The sequence below is a fragment of the Pseudopipra pipra genome, chromosome 6, assembly GCF_036250125.1.
Source record: "Pseudopipra pipra isolate bDixPip1 chromosome 6, bDixPip1.hap1, whole genome shotgun sequence".
NCBI classification, from domain to species: domain Eukaryota; kingdom Metazoa; phylum Chordata; class Aves; order Passeriformes; family Pipridae; genus Pseudopipra; species Pseudopipra pipra.
Window position 1 is genome coordinate 55,077,092 of NC_087554.1, and position 21,106 is coordinate 55,098,197.

Sequence of the window (21,106 nt, forward strand, 5' to 3'; positions counted from 1 at the left end):
TTTTAAAGCCAGTTTTAACCAAACTGACAGAAGATGGCTGACACAAAATAGTACATCCTTACACACTCCATGGACACACATAGCTGAGGAGGGAGGGTAGACCTTCGTTGCTCCTGCTGAGGAACAGAACATGGCATGAACTCAACCTTTATTACTCATCAGACTCCACCTGGCAGCTCAATCTCAAGGTACACAAACATGGTTTCCTTGCCTCTGTTGCTCACCAAATCCGCTGTTTACTCTCCAGCTAAGCCATGTGTGTGCAAGACCAAATAAAGCAGCACAAATATTTAATACAGGCAGCTTTTCCTACAGATGAAATGAAGTTGCTTCCCTGTGGTGGGTCCTGGCAGCAGGCTGCACCCTCTCACCTCTCTGAGATCTGTGCTACCCCAAACAGGCCACAGAGCTATGATTTTGCAGCTAATTTGGAGCTGCCCTTCAGACACAGCTGAAGAAAAAGGGAAAGAAGGAATCTTCTTCCTTTCTCTTCGAGTGTGTTCACTTGAGCAGCTCTTATCTGCTCAGCCACTGATTTTTATCCCATTTTGCAGAAGCTAATCTGAGACTTCTATCCTTCTCTGGATTTGTCTGAAACTGGAGGAATTCAGTGTATAAGGAGAGGACAGAAAGATGGATTGACAGAGAGGCTGCATGGTCCCAGCAGTTTCAGCAACCACACTAAAGTCCTAAGGACAAGAATTGAATACTGCCACCTTCCCTGCCCTGAACACTGAAACATGTTTGGGTGTGAAAGAAAATTTTGCACTGCCTCTGTTCTCCTTCTGATTGTGAGAACCCCATTCTGAAATGACCTCAATTTTCATTTAATTAGTAACCTACTTTTCTGTTCCTTTAGACCATTTTTAGCTAATTCCTGGGGGGTTTGCCTAATTCTGCTTTTTCTTTTCAGCATTGCTTTAAGGAAGATGCTTCCCCTTTTCACAACAACAGCAATAGTAGTAATAATAAATAAATAAATCATGCAACCCCCAAGATTTTAAAGATGAACTGTAGAGAGTGAAGCAATAGGGATCTTTCAAGTGACCCTAAAAATCCCTGCATTGAGAATATCCTAATCCACATAGTAAGAGAAAAATAAAGTGAAACTTCCTGGAGTAGCAACTAGGTTTCAGTAAAGAAACTGGTACCACTGCTGGGAATTCTCACTCCCTGGTTTTGCCCCACAGACCTCCAGCAAGGACTGAGGATACTGTATCAATTGCAACTTCCTTCTGGTTTCCATCAGCATCAGTGGAAGAGGGAGAAAAAATTATCCACCAGACAGAGTACGTAGCACACAATACAGATTGCTTTAAAAAAAGTTTCTCCAGAACACAAAAACGGGCAATTAGGTTCGATCAAATGCTGAGGTAATAGAATACTTCAAAGCAAATTCTTTAGTTTTCACGTATTTTATGGACCTGAGGCCGTGTTTGGAGATAGGTTGTGTTTATCTGTGGGGAGGCACAGCAAGAGCTGCCAGCAGGAGGAGCGGGAGTCAGTGCCCGTGCCCCTTCAGCTCTGTCGGCAGGCCAGCAGCTGGGATTGTATTATTGGTGTGGATGGGTGGGGGCTGCAGCCCTCAGCATGGCACTGGCACCTGAAGGGAAAAGAGGGAGAGGAGAGGGCCCACAGACTCAGGTGGGAGAGAGGAGGGAGCCGACAGGCTTGTCCCATGCACCATGATTTGGTAAAAGCCTGCCGCTGCTTGCAACTGTATGGACTGGGTATGACATCAAGATTCTGTGAAGGTTTGAAGGCTGTTTTCCAATTTCTCCATAGACAATAAGTTATCAGGGAAAGCAGCCAGCATGGAAAACACGAGGGCCGTAAAGTGAGGCAAGCTGCTGAAATCTGTGTTTGCCCCGGGCCTCAAGAGTCCTGCATGGGCAGCAGCTGAAGAAGAGATACTGCCTGACCTTGTTCCCCCTCTGTGTATAACTCTGTGTAAACAATACAGGCAATATAATACCCCATGCCAAACTGCAGAGAATGCTCTGCCACGAAGGGGTTTGAAGGACAGGCTACCTGGCCTCTCTGCCCCAAAGGGGATCAGGAAAACATGAAGACAAAATATCCCAGAGGCAGTTCTTCACACCTTATCTCCTATTACTCAGGATCCACCACTGTCACTTTAGCACTCAGAAAGCCCAAATCCTGAACAGCAGCTGAGGGCAGTGCTTCTGCCACAGAAAATATCACAGTGCTGCAGGCTGCCACTCTAGTCATGTCCCTACAAGAGCAGCCACCCAACAGCTTGGTTTCTAATACTATAAGCTCTCTGAAGAGTTATCCAAGGAAGGATCGAAGGGTTGGTTTGCCAGAGGAAATCTACAACTTCAATGCTGCTTGCTCTCCTAGGGATGGAAAGAGCTTTTAAAAAAGTATATTATGGATATTGTTTGCTAGTGTGGTGAGGAATACATTACCTCAACCACTACCATGTCTCATTTCAAGATGCTCCATGATTTTATCCAGATGGGCTTTTTTTAGAAAGCTTGTATTATGAATATTCCATCTCCAGTTGGACAGACAAGCCTAAAATTTTATTTGAGTCCCTTCATTTGGCTTAGATTGACAGGATTCCTCTGTGCATTTTTACATTGATTCTTTCCAGCAGTAAAAACTTAAGGTTCAACTTTGCAGGAAACTTCCTACACACATCTGTACCCACAGCCCTGCACGGAGCAGCATATGCAGAGATTTGGGACTGAAAATCCACATGACATCATTTGCATGTTTTTTTCTGTTGCCACAAGAGGCCAGTGATTGTGTAATTTCCAGTCTCCAGTGTTTCACCTCCACTGTACTCCACAGGCACATCTGCCAGACACCATCTGGAGGCTAAAAGTCATAACTACAGATTGGCTGCTGGGACATCCCGAGACCTCCCTGGCAGGAGCCAGGAATGTTTAAATATTAACACAAAATCAAAGCTCAAACATTTCTCCACTTAACATTGACCACAGGTATCTCTGGCTACAAACTAAGGCAGGAATGTCCCATGCACCTGAAACTGGAGCTACTGGATGGGGCATATTGATATATGAGTATAGATAAATAAATACTCATATATTAATGTATCAATATTAACATATCAATATATTCATATATAATGTGGTAATATATTGATATATTAATATAAATAAACAACACAACTCAGGGCCCTTATCTTCATTGCTGAACAGGTTATTTAGGAGAGGAGGTAGGAGAAAAGAGATCAGCTTTTGTATAGACACCTAATCTTCAGAAATGCTCAGCACCAAGCATCTCCTGTTGTCACTTCTGGACAATCTGAGCAAGAACTCCATTCCCTCAGGATATCCAAGAAGATGCCAAATCACACTGTTAAAATATCAGTTTTAAAAGATTATTGCAAACTTTAAACACTGGAGCTAGATAGCTACAGTGAAGGACTTGCTACAGCAAGAGAAACCCAAAAGGGTCCTACAAGAGAGCTAATCATCCTCTGAAACTGTTTCAGAAAAATACCTGGGGGAGGAACTCTGTATGAGCACAAAGAGAAGCATTAAATTTTTATCAGCATCAGTTCAGGCTGAATAAAGCAGGCCTCCCAAATACATGGTGATAAAACATTTACACTGCATCACTGTGTTTTCTTCCAAAACCAGAAAAGCATTTACAAGAGACATGGCACTAGAAAATTCATCACTGCTACATGATGTGGAAACTCCGTGAGATTCTTCAACATTTTCTGACCCCTTCTTGTCTTACAGGAATGAAAGAAATACCAAGAAAGCAAGAGGTGGGCAAAAGCTTGGGGAGGGAGGCATCGGGAACGGGCAAGGTAAAGGAAAAGGAAGAGTATTTGCAATGCATTCATCTGCTGCCAGTATCAAGATGTATCTTGTCTTTTCATTGCTTCCCACTTCTCAGCAAAGTGGAGGGAGTGCTATATAAAGATTCAGAGACACTAACCCAGGTCCTGAGAGCTGCACAGCACCAACTGCCAGCACATTGGCAGAGTTCCTCTGCCGCCTCCATCACAACCACTCTGTTCATCTCTCACATCAATTTTTTCCCTGCAAAGGAGAAAGACGTGGTCCTAAAGGAACCAAAATTAGGTAATTTCTAAGGATGTCTCTAAATTATCAAGTAAATTAAAAAAGGAAGCACTATTTTTTTCCCATCCTGAACAAGCATGTTCTCTGCACTGTTATGAACTTAGATCTCCAGTACATGTTATTTACTGGCTGTCAAGAGCCAAGACCCTTGAAAATTAATAAAAAAGAGCATTAAGGCCACATTTCAACAAAGGATTTAAGTAAGTGACTATTTCCTTTAGTTTCAAAGAGAATATTCAGCCCCTTAACCATACACATCTGTTTAGTGAGCAGGAAATAGTGGTGGACAGTGGTGTTTGTTATGCTCCATGACTACATGACATCAAATGCCTTGGAGTCAACAACATCTGAAAATCACACAAACTGCAAACCAAGTTAATACAGCTGATCTTGACACAGCACAGAATCACTGGATTTTAAGGCAGCTGCCTTGGAGCTTGTTTGTTTGAATGAATGGTTCATTAATTATATTTTCTGCACAAGGTTTTAATGTGGAGCTTCTAAGCCAAGTAATACTTAAATGTTCACTGAGCTCTCCTTGGCTGTTACCATACTCTTCACAGTTCAGTATAGCTTAGGTGGGCAAAATGGGGCACATGGCAGCAAAAATATAAGCTTTCATGCACAAAACCTGTTTTACATCAGGAAAAATATGACTGCACTGATTTTTTTTATGAGGATAATAAGATGGACTGGGCACTCCCTAGCCCTGATTCCTACTACCCTTACCCTGCATAACCATTTAGGTCTACACAGAGGGAAGGCCAGAGAGCTGTGAAATACCTGCTGGATAAAAAAATCTACAGATTTGTGCAAGTGGGACCTGAGTCCTTTATGTCAGCAACTGCCTTCCCCCACCATTTGCATGTGTAAACTGAGAAAAAGCACATTAACATTTTCTTTCCTCTTCCTTCCCAGTCTCGGGGGGGCCATCACACCCCAATAAACCAGGAACTCCAGGCTGGACTGTCATTTTATATAAAATATACAACACAACAGATCTTCCGTGGTACAATCAGTTCCAAGAAGAAGCAGATGCATCTTGTGATTATTAATTTATTCTAATATTTTTGAAGGGAAGAGATGGGGAGAGGTATTGATATGTATGGCAGGTACTGACTGATATTTAAAACCTTTGGCATTACCATATGTGCCTGGAAATAACTGCCAGTGCTATTAGTTGCTGTCACTGATGACAGCATGTAAATGACTATCTAATCTGCATATACAATTAAATAATTAGGTGCCATATGTAAGAGCAGTTATTTATAGGTCTGGAATCAGAGAAAAAGTTTAAATCCCTTCTTTGTAATGTATGTTCTCACGAATCAGATCCTCTTGACCATAGATACAGATCTTCATTACTGAGTGCCCTATCTTAGGGTAAAAAAAATAAATCGAAAAATCACAATTAATATCTCATAGTATTGATTTTCCCCTGTGATACACTGCATCTAGCCTGCTGGCAGGATGTTATAGCTGCTGTCCACAAAATGCCTGGCAACTTTTGGAGCTCACTATGAACAAAACAAGCCAGGAAAAACCTGTCCTGCTGAAGGTCCATCCACTGCATTCAATGAAGGCTTGATCTATTCTTACAAACAGCTGACCTAGATTCTCTGCCTGAATGAGAGCATTTCCCAGCATCAAGGCTTCTCAGAGAGTCAGAAACTCATGTATCGCTTATCATGAGAGACAGGGAAAAAAGCTGGAGGATATGATCTCAAGGGAAAGCAATGGCATACGTTTGTCATAAAAGCTTTATCCTTATCCCCACGAAGCACTTCCCCGACACACTTCTGCTCTCATTTTGGAGTCTGGAAAGGATTGCAGCCCTCCTTTCAGCACACACAGCAGGCCAGGCAGCCCCGGCTCCATGGAGAGGCTGAGCTGTGCCAAAGCTGTGGGGGACACGGCCGCACAGCGGGGTGGCCAGCCTGCCGCTCCGGAGCCACCCACAGCTTTCCGGCAGCTCGGAGGCAGCTCCTGCCCTGGGCTGTCGGCAACGAGGCTGTGCTGGATCAAGAACTGCCTATTCCCGTCATGCCAGGAGGAAATGAGCCAGCAAGGTCTGCTGAGCCCTAAAGTGCCAGGTTGTGGTGGGATCCAGCTGCAGGCACAGTGCACATCCATTGCCTCTGGGAAGCTAGGGGGGCCTCAACGAGGCTATGCTATGTCCTACTGGTGAGCCATGCAGGACACTTCTCCACCTGCCAGTTCTCCAAGAGATGGGAAGTGCATCCCGTGGCACTCAGTGACATAAAGATAGTGATATGTGGCTCAGAAGGACAGAAAGGTGGGTCAGCCCAGGAGCTTTTCTTCCTGCCTCTGCTACTGACGCATTTTGCTCTCAGCTCCCTAAGATCCTATCAGGCCTCTCCATACGCCCGGCTCAGTAACCTTGCATATTAACCAGTAATACTCACAAGACCAGTGATCTCCAAGGATGATCTCCAGGAAATCCAAGGATGTCCATCACTGTGAGGGATGCCAGCTTGACACTAGCCCTGTCACTGTTGTCACTGGTGCTGAGCTGCCCACAAAGATCAGTTCCAGGTCAAGGCCAGTGACACCTCAGCAACATCCCCTCAGGCAGGATGAGAAGGAGCTGGCAGGCAGGGGCAACTCGCTCATGTCCCCCAAGGTACAGCTCCTACTCCAGGGCTATGCTGCAGTTCTGGCCACAGGGACAAGGATAGGGACACAGACTGAGTCCCTGGGTGGGCAGGAGCTGGGCACTCAAGAGTGGTTTCCATCAATACCAAAATGTTTTGATCTACCCCACAGATGAAGACAGAAAGCTAAATTCATATACACAAATACAGGTTCACTGATCATAGAGATATCCTACCCATTATCCAGACATGAACATCCCGGACTGAGGCTACAGAAGAGGATTTCTGTTCATGTGGACCCTCACTGGCTGTACCACACAGGCATAACCCACACATCCAGCCCATGCAGACGGCAAGCAACTGCTGCGGGCCACGCTGCCAGTGAGCATTCCCCTACCCCCACTCCTCTGAAACCTGCAGAGGAGCCTGCCAAGAAGAGACTATAAGATATGTTTAACCACCTCTCAATTCAGATCTGGTTCAGTAAATGCAAACACTGCATCAGGACTCTGGGTTTTCCTAACCAAATTTTTTTTTTTTTGCATGTGGGCAACATGCAAACTTGGTCAGTATTATTCCTACCAAAACACTTGCTACGGGTGTTATTTTTAGGAAACCATGTGATAGTCTGACTTGTATTTATGAGCACACGGAAAGATCCACTGTATATTTTCCTGTCTGTCTTGTTTGGGGTAGTTTGTTTTTTTAGTTCTTTGGGTAGGTTGCTGAGATCTCGGGCTTCTTTTTAAAAGGCAAAGTTAGACTCAATCAGAAGACCTTGCAGGTCACATTCCTTCACAGTCAACAAAGCAAAGCACGGGCAGCAGTGAGCAAATCAAACCAGACATGGGCACAGAGAGACTATGAAAAGGCAAGACAGTGATACAGGTAACAAGGGACAAGGATATGGAGCACAGAAGATGCCAGGTGGCTACAGGAGATGGGAAATCAGACAGAGTTTGAAGGATGATAGAAAATACAGATATTCACAACTCCTGAAAGGGTAAACCCAAGTCCACAGCAACCAGACAAAAGTCAGCAGAAAAGCCCAGTTCAGCAACAGAAAACTTGTCCAGATGAATATTCAAGTTTATTTTCTGAGATCTCTTCTTAACTCTTTGACACAAACAAAATAAATGGAGGCAATGCAGTTCTGTACCAGGTTTTCATTCAGCAGGTTAGTGGTCACAACCTGAATGGATATCCATGGGATAAACGAGTCAGGTTGGATCCCCGTGACAGGGGGAGGCCCCTACAGTCAGGATTGAGCAGAGATCCTTTGTATAGAGGTCTCTACCGTCTTGGCTTTCACCTGGCCTATCTGGGGAATCCAATCTTTGCCCAGTGCTCAAGTTAAGAGGCTCTTTAAGTTGTGGGGATGTGAATCCTTTCACTAGCTGTACATGGTCAGTATGAAGTAGTTTACACCTCTGTGGATAACCCAGACAGCTTTTATAAGCAGAAAAAAGACACAGGCATAGGCAGTGCCCTTCCTCTCAAGTGAATGCAGACATCCAAAATAGCCCAGTCAAGCAGCATACCAGTACTGCCTAATTCTCTCCATCAGCAACAGAAGGAATTCAGAATGAGTAGCTCAGACATAGATATATCTATGTCAGAGCAGTGAGCCACAGCCTTAATCTCTGGAAATTAATGACAACAAAGAGTGTCAGAAACTGGTCTCCAGGCCTACGGGTCTTCTGGCTTTCCACTCATATGAAAAAAACAAGATGTATGTGATCTGTGGGGGCACAGGGTCAGCTGTGTGCCTGGTGAATCACTTGCAGTGATGGGCTGCATATCTGGCAATGGAAGCAGCAAAAGTTGCTTGTTAGGGCAGGTTATCTCAGCAGGAGGGAAGTTCCACATGGGAATCCTGCGTGCCCACCTCCCCAGGACCCCACCACTAGCCCAAGGCTTCTGCACATCTGGGAAACACCTCTGTCTCTTGGCTTCAAAACAGAGCAGGTACATCAGAATTTGCTGCTGAGAGGATGAAAGCATGGGGACAGGCTGCTCCTGCCACAGGGAAAGGGAGGGGGTTGAGCTGGCTGGGAGAGCCTGGTGTTTGCTGACACCTTTTCTGACTCTGTCTCTGCCTCTGCCCAGGACTAGGGTCTTTTTGGGGTCTCAAGTGCCTCTTTGGCAATCCACTTACACATTGGAGATACTCAAATTCAGAAAAGTTGTTTTCATCTGTCCTTTGTAATTGATCTCAAGCCCTGAAGCTCCCATGCCAGGATCCGGCCTCCCTGAGCTAACTGCTGATATCATCTAGGTATCTGCAAAAAGAAACAAGAACTTCAAAAGAAACAACACAGGCAGAGGCAAAGACAACTGGACCAGACCCAACTCAACTTCCAAACTACAAGTAACATTGCTTTCTCCAGCAAGACCACGCTGCCACAGAGCATTAGGTACACACTGCAGATGGAGCTACACAAACTACATCCTCCACGCAGGGCAGGCAACTGCAGATTCTCCTGCAAACAGAAACAGCACAAATGAACAGGGAAAGGGTAGGGCCTCTTACACATGGCACAGCATGAGAACTCAGTCTGTTTAAGAGGGAGACAGTGAGAATGATATTCAGGGATGCCATGGGGTGTTTTAAGAACATGGGACATATCCTGCAGTCTTGCTCAAATGGCATGGGTGATGCAAGCTGCCTGGAGGGTTAGCCATGTGTCACTGTGTCATCATCTAACATTGATATGCCACACGATTCTAAGATTGCTCTCAGGAAAACCAGTGGTACGTAATAAACATCATGAAGACAGCTTCTTATATCTCAAATTTTCCTTTTTTTTTCCATCCCCCATGTAATACTCACACACAGGTCACTTCTGTTACCTATAACTTGTAACACCTTGCATGTGATGTTGCACTGAATTTTCTGTAACTATATTTTTTTTGATCAATTAATGCACAAATGAAGCATACTTTGTCAGTCACTGACACATGCACTTTCTATCTCATTTTTTAAAACCAGCAAGCTAATACTGCCTCAAAAAAGAACTGAAAGCAGCAATTATTCACTGTACTCATTAGCAGAAAAACTGATTTCCAACTGTTTCAGTTACCCTCCTGAAATTATGCAGTTAGGAGTTGGTGCCAGATTCCCATTTAGCTCAATAGTCTTTTGTAACAGCAACAAACAATAGCATCTTCTTCATTTATCGGGCTTCCCATAAGAGGAAGAACTCATGTTACAGAGGAAGGGCTACACAATCATGCCTTACTAGCTCAAGGTACACGGGACTTTCACAAGTCCCTTAGAAATGTCAGTATACACAACACCCAGGAAACTTATGAGTGGCCCAAGAAAAACAGTCTGCTCTTGGTAACAGAAGTAGTACTAATGAGTGCAGGACAATAGGCACAGGCAGGCAGGCCAACAGAAAGCAGAAGGAGAAGTGTAATGGGAGCCAGGTTATCAGCTGAGCCGTAACAGGAGAGCTGGTGCAGGTCTGCTCTGTTGCCCACCAGCACCATGCACTGTGTCACTGAAGCTCATCAAGCCACCACAGAGGCTGAGGCTGCTGCAGAGGTGAGAAATGCAACTCCTCTGCTCCCACTAAACAGAAAGCACCAGTCCTCACCTCCTCTCATGAATGTGATGTTCCCCTCCTGCTACGTTTCCTCACGGGAACGTGCATGTGTCATTCCAGTGCAAAGTTGCTGGGAGAGCAAATTCAAGGTCACATCAGACTTATTCTTTAAATAGCCCTTCTTTTTTTTCTTTTTTTTTTTACAAGCATGAAAGACTTTGTGTCTTTTTTCAGAGAGGGTAATGTTTTATTTAAAATGGCCTGCCAGTATCATGAATTTTACATGACAGAAGCTCCATCCCACAACATCTTTATCCTTTCCTCGTTAGTCATCAGAGCTCTGATCCTTCATCCAGGAGATACGGCACATCCCAGCAGGAGCCCTGGCACAGGGTCTGACTCATGTTGTTCACAGGACTATCACTTCTCCCTACTGACCACCCCTGAAACACAGCCTGCCCTGAAGCATCGCCTTAGAGGAGACAGATCTGCTGCATCAGCTCCTCCCCCCAATGTGTCCCACAGAAATCCACCCCACGCAGCTGTTTGGAGATACACAGATGTGAGCAGAGAGCTGGCAGGTCTAGTAGAGCATCTTATCTGCTGAAAGGCCTCTGGAGGTCACAGATAAGCAAACTCAGGCAAGGGCAATGCTAAGGCCACAGATATGCAAGCAAAACAAGACAGGCAGCAGATCAGACGTATCTTCCCATGATTTTGGGTCTAGTGCAGGACTCAGTTGATGTCTGTGGTAATGAGTGTTCAATAAGGCCAGCTTTTGCAGTAAACCAAATGTATTCAACTCTCAATTAGCCATGGAAGATTACTGGGGTTGGGAATTAACCAGACACTCCCTCCCCATAGCAACCACGGCTACACAACCACACCACCACACATGCGGAACATGTTCTGGGCTGTGCCCCACTTTCACCCCAGCATGTTAAAGCTGTCCCTGCTCAGCACAGAAACTGGCAGGTTTCTTACATTCCTTTCACATGCAGAATACCTGCACAAGTTCTTATCCCCTGACTGACATATAGCCTGTAACAGCCAGGATCTAGTTTTATCCAGGTTACCCCATCCCACCTTTTCTTCAATGGCTGAAAGCTGACGATATTTAAGGGAACCAGCCAACAGTAAAACAAGAACACACCACGTAGCCTGCAAAAGCTGTCCCAAGCGTTAGGCAGCTGGTACGCTGACACCGTTGCCTATGTGCTGAGTAATGATATCTCTCTGTTTCTTTGTGCTCCCTTACCCATCTCTTTCCATCTGTTGTTCTTGGCATCCACTTGGATCATATGCTGCTCAAAGCAGGGCTTTCTGTTAGCGCCTAGGAGATAATCTGTGACAGGGCACCGCAAAATCAGTCTGATCAATTCACACAAGGAATTAGTGAACTGGAGTCGACATTGTACAGGGACATGTGTATGAATGGGTTAAGGATGGTGCGTCTGGATGGAAAACGTGACTCAGAAGTGTTACTAACACTATTCTTTCTCGTGTCCGTAAACCTAAGCAAGAAATGGGAGACATGGAGTGGGTAGAAAAAGACAGCAGGCTGGCGGGCAAGCATCTCTCATATACAAATGCACTAAATTATGGGTACACAGATCAGATGCTGAGAAGAGCAGAGCATTTACAACTCCTACACACATTCCCATTTCTTCTCTTATAGCTATTAACTTTGCATGCTTCTCTGTTTTGTTTTTGCCTCATTTTTCACACACATAGCCCAAGACTTGGATCTTATCTTCATGTATCCCAGCGACTTCCTGGCATATCATGCGCATGCACAGCTACACCCACAGGTTGAGGCATCTCTTTCCCTGCCTTCTGTACCCGATGATAGTGCAACTATGCCGGTCACCAGGACAACAGTCACAGCCTGTCAAATTGATAAGAAGTTGGTTGGTTGGGTTCATGCTCTGAAAGAGAGCAAGACGGGGGCAACAATTGTAATACATGGCAGTGAACTGCAAATGACATTTGGGTTTCCCCTTAGGGAGCCGGAATAAGAACGAACATGAGAGTAACAAAGAAAGAAGAGAGTCTGAAGAGGCTTGCTGTTTAACTTTTAAAGCTGTACAGTTAATGGGAAATGGGAAAGATTCAAGTAAGACACAGGTTTGGAGCTCAGACATGGGGCTTATCTCTGCCCTCCCATGTAAAGGGAGCAGTTTTGAACATACATAGTCCAAATTTCCAAAAGTGATCAAAACCAATGGGCTCAGAGGTTGTCACTGTTGGACACCAGAACAGCAGGCAACTGAAAGAAATAAGCGTTTACATTGCTAGAATTGCCTCTCACTAACAGCAGCCAGGACTGCTAAAGGACTGTACTACCTCAGGACAACACCCAATATATCTCTTGGCTGGACATGAACTCACTGCAAAACAGCCCCACCAAACAGCCTCACCAAACAGCACCAAGCTGAATCCAGAATCAGGGCATGCCACTCAAGAAAACTATTTTGCCAAGCAGGCATTTGGTAGATAGTGGAAGTCAAGTTGTAAATCCAAACTTTTGAATGCTGCCAAAGTTCAGGGAAGCACAGACCTGGTATCTCTCATGTTCAGTCTTACAGCTTCAAGGTCTACAGTCTAACCATTTTGCAAGTGCAGAAATAGATATGAAAGACAGTCTGAAAAGAAAACCAGCGGTAACTGCAATTGAAGTCCATTTTATCATGTTATCTATAGCCTATGGTAGGATTAATGGTACAGACAGAATTAATCAGAGTGGTAAAGCCCTGTCAGAACAAAAAGGAACTGTGCATATCCAGGTGAAACAAGAATTCTGATAAGACTATCTCTCTAAAACTGATAAGAAACACTGGCCTGTCTTTTTGAGAGATACTCACGGACACAGCAGGGCTTCCACCAGAGCAAGACTTGCATTAGCTGTGCTCAAACAAAGGTCTGGAAACACAGGTCACATTGGTCAATCTCTAATCTAAATGGGAACAGGGAAGCAATACAAACACTGTCATGTTGTATGACATGGGATCAGGCAGACAACAGCCAGTGATAAAGGGGTAGGTGATGGTTAAAGGTCTCCTCCCCACCTTTGCTCCCCACTCCTTCCCAAACAGAGCTTGAGCCTCTGTATCCTGTGTCTCAGCTGTGATTCAGCAGTGAATTTTCTTGATAAAAAGGTGCCCCAGCATTCATACATCCTCTCCATCCCCTTGCCTGCACATTAGGGAGAGGGGAACTGCAAGCCAGCTGCACAGATATCTCTGGCTGGAGATGAGATACACACTGTGGTCCGACATATTCAAGGTCTTTCTAAGCACAACAAAGCAATGCCAAAAAACCAGAAAAATGTCATCAAGGCCATACAGTTGGATTTCTTGCATTTGTTCTGCATCTCACTCAAATCGGGCAGGCATAATGCAGGGAGACAAAGAGGCCTTTCTCAGCAAGCAGCGTGGCGTGCACTGCTGGGTCACCTCAGGCGGCTGTCTGTCTGCCCAGTCCCCTTTACCCTGTTTTGATTGTAGCTGCATCCTTTCTGTATCAAGATGTGGATACTTAATGCACGCTCACCTCTGCCCCCAGCTACACACTGTTTCTGCTTAGCTAATGCTTTTCTTGGCAGGCTCAGCCAGGCAAGTCAGAGTTCAGCTTGCACCCCCGTCAGCTGAAGCACAGATGACTGGCTCCGGGAAATGCTGCAGAGACATGGCCAAAATGAACTGAAGTCACTTACAAGGAACTGCAAATTGCCCTGTGTTGGTACTCAGCCAGTTTGATTCTGGCCCATGACCGGGCATCCAGCCACAGCCAAAGGACAAATCAACAGGAGTTTCTGCTGGGACATATTATGAGGAGATTTTTCAAAGCAAGATTTAAGAACAGAATACTGTCTGTTCATGCCTTAGCAGCATGGAAGCACAATGACAGGCCCTCCAAAAACCTTTAAATACAGTTAGTGTACGTGAGAAATGGATAAGATAAAAGACACAGAACAAGGGCTAAGACATACGGCTTTTCACAGCTCTGGCACAGCTCTCCCATCAAGTGATGCATGCCAAGCTTTCAAAAGTGCTCAGAGCAAATGGCTGAAGCTTAGTCGGTCCTGAGTAAAGGCTTACAAATTTGACTTCATTTTATCTGATATTTTATTTATCTGTTGAGAAGCAGTCATTAATTATCGCCCTATGAAAGAGACCACTGTGGGAAACCCATGATTAGTAACTCTCCTTTGTTTTGTGTGTTCTTATTAGCAGGTGTTTTGGAAGAATATATTGCACAGCCTCTTGTGCAACAGTCCTGTGCAGAGTTCAGAGATGCAGGGAGACAGACCTCCCCAACACCGATCACGTAGGTTGGAACCACTACAGCAAACACAGCACTATTTGCAGACCCGGAGCACAAACAGGCAAAAATCAGGCAAATCTGCCACAACCCAAAGTTAAACTACAGAGCTGCCTCTTTAAAACCTTTGCCAGGGTAAGAGAAGACCTGAGTGGTTTACTCCATAGTAGGAGACAAGGAGGTTTGTGCTGACTGTCAAGCAATCCAGCTAGCAGGCTGGGACTTGGCAGCCCACCACGACTTTGCCTGCTTCCCCCCTGCTCCAGGAACAGAGTAAGCTGGGAGTGCCTGCACACACCACAGCATATGCCTCCCATGCACCCAAATTAGCACAGTGCCAACAAGGGGCAGGGGCCAAATCATTCACCCTCCTGCCCACCTGAACATTTTTCAGTGTGCAGAATGCAGTGGCTCAGGACTCTCTGCAGAGGAAGCAGTGGGACTCCCTCGCATCTAGGAGAGGAGGAATTTCAGGCTTCATCTGTGTGACTCAGCTGTTTACTGTAAGTCTCTGTGGGAGCAGCGGTGGCACTGAGATTCACAATTCACTATCAATAAAATAAAAAGAAGTTTTTTCTAGCTTGTGCTAGTAAGCATCCTCCAGAGCACAAAGACTCACACAGAGACTTACCCTCACAGCAAACAGAATAAACTATCAAAACCCCTTGTCGCAGCATTCCTTGTCTCAGTGCACCAGGAAAAAAAAAGGCAAGCAGGGAAAATAAGAGCTTTCTTTAGCCACAGTAAATGCAACTAATCAAAAGAATTGGATAAGCTATCTTTGAAGACAGAACTATTAAATCTATATGGCCATAATCAGGGATAAGTGCACAGAGCCACTACCAGGAAAGATGCCTCAGAAGTAAAGTCTCTGAGTTTAACTGGCACATTATCCACTGGTATAAAATACTGCATCTCCAGGGACTTTAATGAGCTTACATACATTTACATATGACCTTTAGACCCCACCTGCACCCACACACCCTCCCTAACTTCGTCTAGAACAGAGAATTCATCCATCACCTGGTCATCCATTAATCTGTCAAATGTGCAAACAATCAGAAATGAGAGGAGCTGTGTATTTATTACGCATTTCTGAATAAGTCATGCCAAATATCTAGGACAAACAATACATTAAGCCCTAAAGAACCCTCTGAAAGCTTTTTGCCCGCTGAAGGCAACAATGAAAAAGTAACATGATAGAAAGGGAACAGTAAATCATTCATGAGAATGATTAAAAACAAACTGTGGGTGAGGTGCAGCAAAACACTAAAAACAGCCAGCATATTCTTTGAGTATCTCATCTTTTAGAGGATCAAGTGGTTGTGAGGAACTTTTAGAAGTACTACTTTGTGTTCTTTACTGCAAAGAAGACATACCAGATATAAAATCCATGGAGAACTGTACAACCACAACTTACAGCTTATTCAGATGCCCCATGACTACATGAGGCACTGAAGCAAAAATGCTACTCTACTTGAAATTACTTGTGCAAACAAGGCTTAAGAAAAAGGCATGTTAAGGACACTGGTGAAATAAGTATAAATTAGACTCCCAAGTGCTGAATAATGCTTTGTACCAGTGAATCTCACATGCACACAATCATTTTGGAATCCTAAAATCAAGTTCTGAAAGAATTACAGCACCAAAATATTTACAGCTACCACATAATGTAATTCAGTTGTTGGTGCCACAGTTTCCTATATGAGTGTGGTAGCCACAAATCATGTCATCATTAACATCTCTTACATCAATTCAACTCTATGAAAAGGCTTGTTTCAAGAAAGCTTGTTTCCTAAGACTATCTCAAGTAAAAAGTTCAAAAACAATTATGTGGATAAGATTTTTTTTCTTTAAATAACATCCTTGAGCTTCAAGGGAAAATTCAGCCTACATTATGCCTTTGAGCCTTCATTGGCACAACTGGGTGTCTTAGAACTTTTGAAAAAATGTTCTGAAAATAGTTCAAGGCAGTAAAATCCTTGTCAGAAAGTTCTGCCTTCAGTGTCTCCTGGGTCGTTCTCAAAAACAGAAGTCTACATTAGGTCAATAAAATCATGCTAGACTTTACAGTCAACACCATGCTTGACCTGGATTCATATTCAAGGATATTTTTAGCCTCATTTCTTAAACAAGTAAGACTCGTGCAATGATGGAGTGTGTGTTCATGTGTGTGCATGCACCTGCCTGTCTCTTCAGCCCCATTTACCTGTTCCTGAACCCACTAGATAATTCCAAATACAATGACATTCATGGGTAGAGCGAGACATTATTAGTGCTTCTAGTCAGCTTTTTTAGGCATCAAAGAATCCCCATGGGTCAAAACCATACTTAATTTATTACACCACCCTTGGAAACCATGTGTGTTATCTGCTATTTTAACGTTGCTACTAGTCTATGTAATACCCTAAGCATACATAACACTTGGCATGTGCAAACCATAGGACAAAGTTTCTGCCTCTATTTTCATATTTTAAGCACCACTCCCCCTGCTTTGTTTTTCAGTTTGGCAAATAATTTACTTTAGTAATATAAATATTTGAGCTGCAAACCACCAGAGCATTCAAAGACTTTGGCACTGTATCCCAGTCATGTATTATTTGCTTCATTACAAAAGGTAATCCCTGTGTTTTTATTAGGAAGCTCACACCAGCTGTTCTCGGGCTGATGGCAAAATATACCAAACAAGCAGCAAATTCTCAACCATGATGTACAAATTCAACATTACCCACTACAAGACCTGTAGTTCCCTGAAAAATACCTTCAATGTTGCAAGAGAGGCAACTCTAGGGATTTAAAATCAGACTTTGGAGGGAAAAAAACTATGTTTTCTGTAATGTGCTGTCTGTTTCCAAAAGCACAGCTCTGCCCTTCCAGGCAAGCAGCACCTTCAAAGGTTTTGTTTCGGAGAATACAAAGATTTTCCTTTGCCTTCAAAACAGCCTTTTCTTTTGCTTTCAGCACAAGCATCAGGGATACCTTCTCCTCTTCTAGATCTGCCAGCAGAAGCACAAACATCATGCCTGGCTGGGCCTCAGTACTGCCTCCAAACACCAGCTCTCCCAGCAATGTCCTTGTATTGCTCTAAAGCAAAGAAACTCCTCCATGCTCGAATGAGTAGAACAAATGAGCTAAATATGCTGTAGCCAGCAGTGCAAACCCCCAAAAACAAGCTCAGCAGCCACATTTATGCTCACAGGAGAAGGTCTTTAAGAGCACTTAAGATCTTCAAGGTCTCCCCAGACTAGGAGGAAGTCTGGAGATAGGGTCTCAGTATCAGGGGCTACCACACCTTCCTCTAGCCTGTTCCTAGCCAACAGGTAACTCTAATACCTCATTACTGTTTGTTGCTACTTAAGAGTTCACATCTGCTGGGAAATCAATACTGATAATCACAGCACTGGTTGCCAGACAATCAGAAGCCAAAGAAAGAGGATGAAAGAGGATTAATCTGTGAAGGTGTTGGCAAAGCACATGACAGCTGCAGAGGACCTGAGCAATTTCTGTAATGAAATGGAAGTGAAAGTGTAAATTGCTAAAACGGTACTGGAAGAGAGATTTAACTCAATGCACAGGCAGATTCTGAAAGCCTGTGCTATGACACAGGCTATTCTGAAGCCTGGCTATGACAAGTAGCAGGGAAATGTAAATGCAGTGGGTACTAATGGGCATAATGAACAGGCAGGTAGCTTTGACAGCATGTTCTCAGCTGGAAGCTATATTCCCAGGGACTCCTTATCTTCCACATCCACTTCTTTCAGCAACCATATAAATGTAGCAGGCAGATTTGCCAACCACAAGCATGCGAGTGCTGCATAATGCTACTGGCTGCCAGTTAGGCCCGTAGCCAAAGCTGCTGTCTGGACAAACTGAGAAACCTGGCTTCCCTGATTCCTATCGCCAGCACATCCACCTACTGCTGAGACACACAGAGAAAAGACAGGTCTCCAAGGCAGGGACTTCGCTGCTATCAAATACTAGTTTATATTCTGCAGAGAAGCTGTTTGCCTCCCCTTGCTGAGGTGACTCCCTTACATAGGCAGACATACAGGGAGGGCAGAAGAAACCTCACTGTGCCTATTGAGGACAGCAAGAGATTTGGAGCAGAGCTTGCCTCGTGCTGTCAGCTGACACTGAGCACATTCAGGGCACTCACACCCAAACACTAGCTGGGAGATTTTAGCATTTCTGCATAGTAAAAGAAGCAATAAAAACAACTATCTTAAATAATGGCTACATGTGCGTCTAACGTCATACACTTGCACTCTTCTTTTTCTCTGTTTACTAACTCCTGAACCACTACTAATAGCTAACAAGAATGATGGTGTTATAGAGCATGGAAAGGAGAGCATTTCACAAAGTGAGTCGCCCCAGGATGACCAGTGAGGTGCTGAACAGCAGTGACTGTGGAGCTCCTGAACAGTAAAACCAGAATTAACCTCTGCCCTTGTGACTGATCAATGTCCAGTGTAAATCCCGATGGATTTTGGACCCACCCTTCCTCAAACGTTGCATATTCCAACCTGGCATGTAAATAATTAAACTTTCTCTACACATTGCCAAGATAGGAAGAAGAAAGGCTATTGCTATTCCACTTAACTATAGATAATCTTGACCCTCCTTCCATCTCCTGAAATTACAGAAATTACAGCCAAAACTGTGAAGATGGCACAACAAGGAATCCTTTACTCAGATGCTCAGGGTTCCTGCCTGCACTGGGCAAAACAAGAGCTCTGAACCAGCCCCTGGGAGATAACACATACAGCTTATAGCAGAGACAAAACATTCTCCAAGGCCAAGGTTACTGAATGGGTCCTGAATTAGCCAGCCACATCACTGAGAGAGGACAAACTCACGGAGTAAACCACAGACAGGACAAAAAGTTGCCAATCAGAGATACAAAGACATGTGATTACAACACCAATTTTTTTGGATTTTAAATATATTAAGATCTTTGATAGAATTTTATTTCGCTTCATTACCACAGGCACTGATTTTTTGTTATTTCTAATAAAAACTGACTAAGGCAACATAGAACAAACTTAGATTATTCAAGGCTGAATGGAGCAATAGCAAAACATTTCTGTGATAAGCAAATGAACCCTAAGGTCCACTGTGGAAAACTTTCTATTCTCAAACATTAAACCACTTGCAAAACCTGATTTACTAACACCATTTCAAACATCATGATTACAAAAGTATATCTAAAACCTGCTTAGTTTCTACCAAAAAAATGCAAAACACACAAGTGGTCTGTATTTTGAAGATCACACAAGCAATGTAAACTATGAACTTCAGGATTCATAAAACCATGATATTTTAAAGTGGGAAGAGAGAAAAGATTTTTCTGTCTTGTCCAAGCTACAAAATATTTAAATGAGCAAACTGCAAATATTAAGATTCAGTAGAAAATATTTGAGATCTGACATTTAATACTAATGAATTTTCTATTGAGAAAAAAATCAACAACTAGGCAACAAGAAGTCATTAATCCACAATTTTAGTCTCGTTTGTATAATCCAGGAGAATGTCATATGACTTCACTTGGATGGAGCCTGCTTTTTGCAGAAGAAATATCATCTTAAAAGGTACCTCTTTAACTAAATTATGTCAATTTATATACTATATATATATAAAAAATCTTTATTTATGCTACTAATTGTAACTGTTCAGTTATTCATTATGTAAAATAGCACCAAATCCAGGGTCTCTTTTCCCTTTAGCAGCTCACTAAAGTGGTGTTGGCAGCAATAGGCTTTAACACTTGTAATTTATTAACCCCCTAGGTGTTGTAAAATGGAGCTAAAGCCACAGACAGGAGGCATTTAGCAAGTTATATGTGCAGCATATTTTCACAGCAAAGGATTTCCTGCTGTGCTTTTCTTGCCTCCCACTTTTTTTATGACTTTTTTCCCCTCAAGATATTTTTGGAGATGCTTCAATATTTTGCCCTAACGCTCTTGCTCACATTTCAGAAAGTGTTGTGTGTTTATCAAGGAGATAAATAACATATCCTGAAGAATTTTTTAACTTTTTCAAATGCAGACAGTGAAGTCCAAGACAAACTCGCAAGATGGACTCTGCATCCCTGGAAGTTTTCAAGGCCAGGCTGGATGGGGCTTTGAGCAACTTGGTCTAGTGGAAGGTGTCTCTGCCCATAGAGGGGGGAGGGAACGGGATGATCTTTAAGGTCCCTTCCAACCCAAACTATTCTATGATGCTTTACAGGACAGTGTCCTGGCTACAAAGACCGGCTATTCTGAACGCTGAAAGGAGACATGTAACGAGGGCAGCTGCCATCACGTAAGAGGGTCTTGTTAGAAAGCACTGAGATGAGCACATTTTTCTCTGTTGCTCCAGCTGAGAGAACAAGATCTTTTATTGTTGTGTGTCACCAGAAGTGTCCAGAACGATAGCCCAGCTTCTATGATTTCTGTTTATCAGTCACTTTCATATTTGAATGCAGTTCTTCTGCATATCAGACCCAAAATGTTCCAAGATGAACTTGAACAGGAGGGGTGTTTCCTGT

The 21,106-nt window shown here is 43.7% G+C and overlaps 1 protein-coding gene across 2 annotated transcripts in view; it reads right to left on the bottom strand.

The window, feature by feature from the left end:
• The window catches only part of LOC135416280 (uncharacterized), a 42,233-nt gene extending 28,977 nt beyond the window's left edge, over nucleotides 1–13,256 (bottom strand). For both annotated transcript variants that reach the window (XM_064659246.1, XM_064659244.1), the window contains exon 1: nucleotides 13,119–13,256. In XM_064659246.1, coding sequence (XP_064515316.1) covers nucleotides 13,119–13,155 — 37 coding nt within the window. In that variant the 5' untranslated portion in view covers nucleotides 13,156–13,256. The remainder of the gene's footprint in view (nucleotides 1–13,118) is intronic.
• Between the last annotated feature and the right edge of the window lie 7,850 nt (nucleotides 13,257–21,106).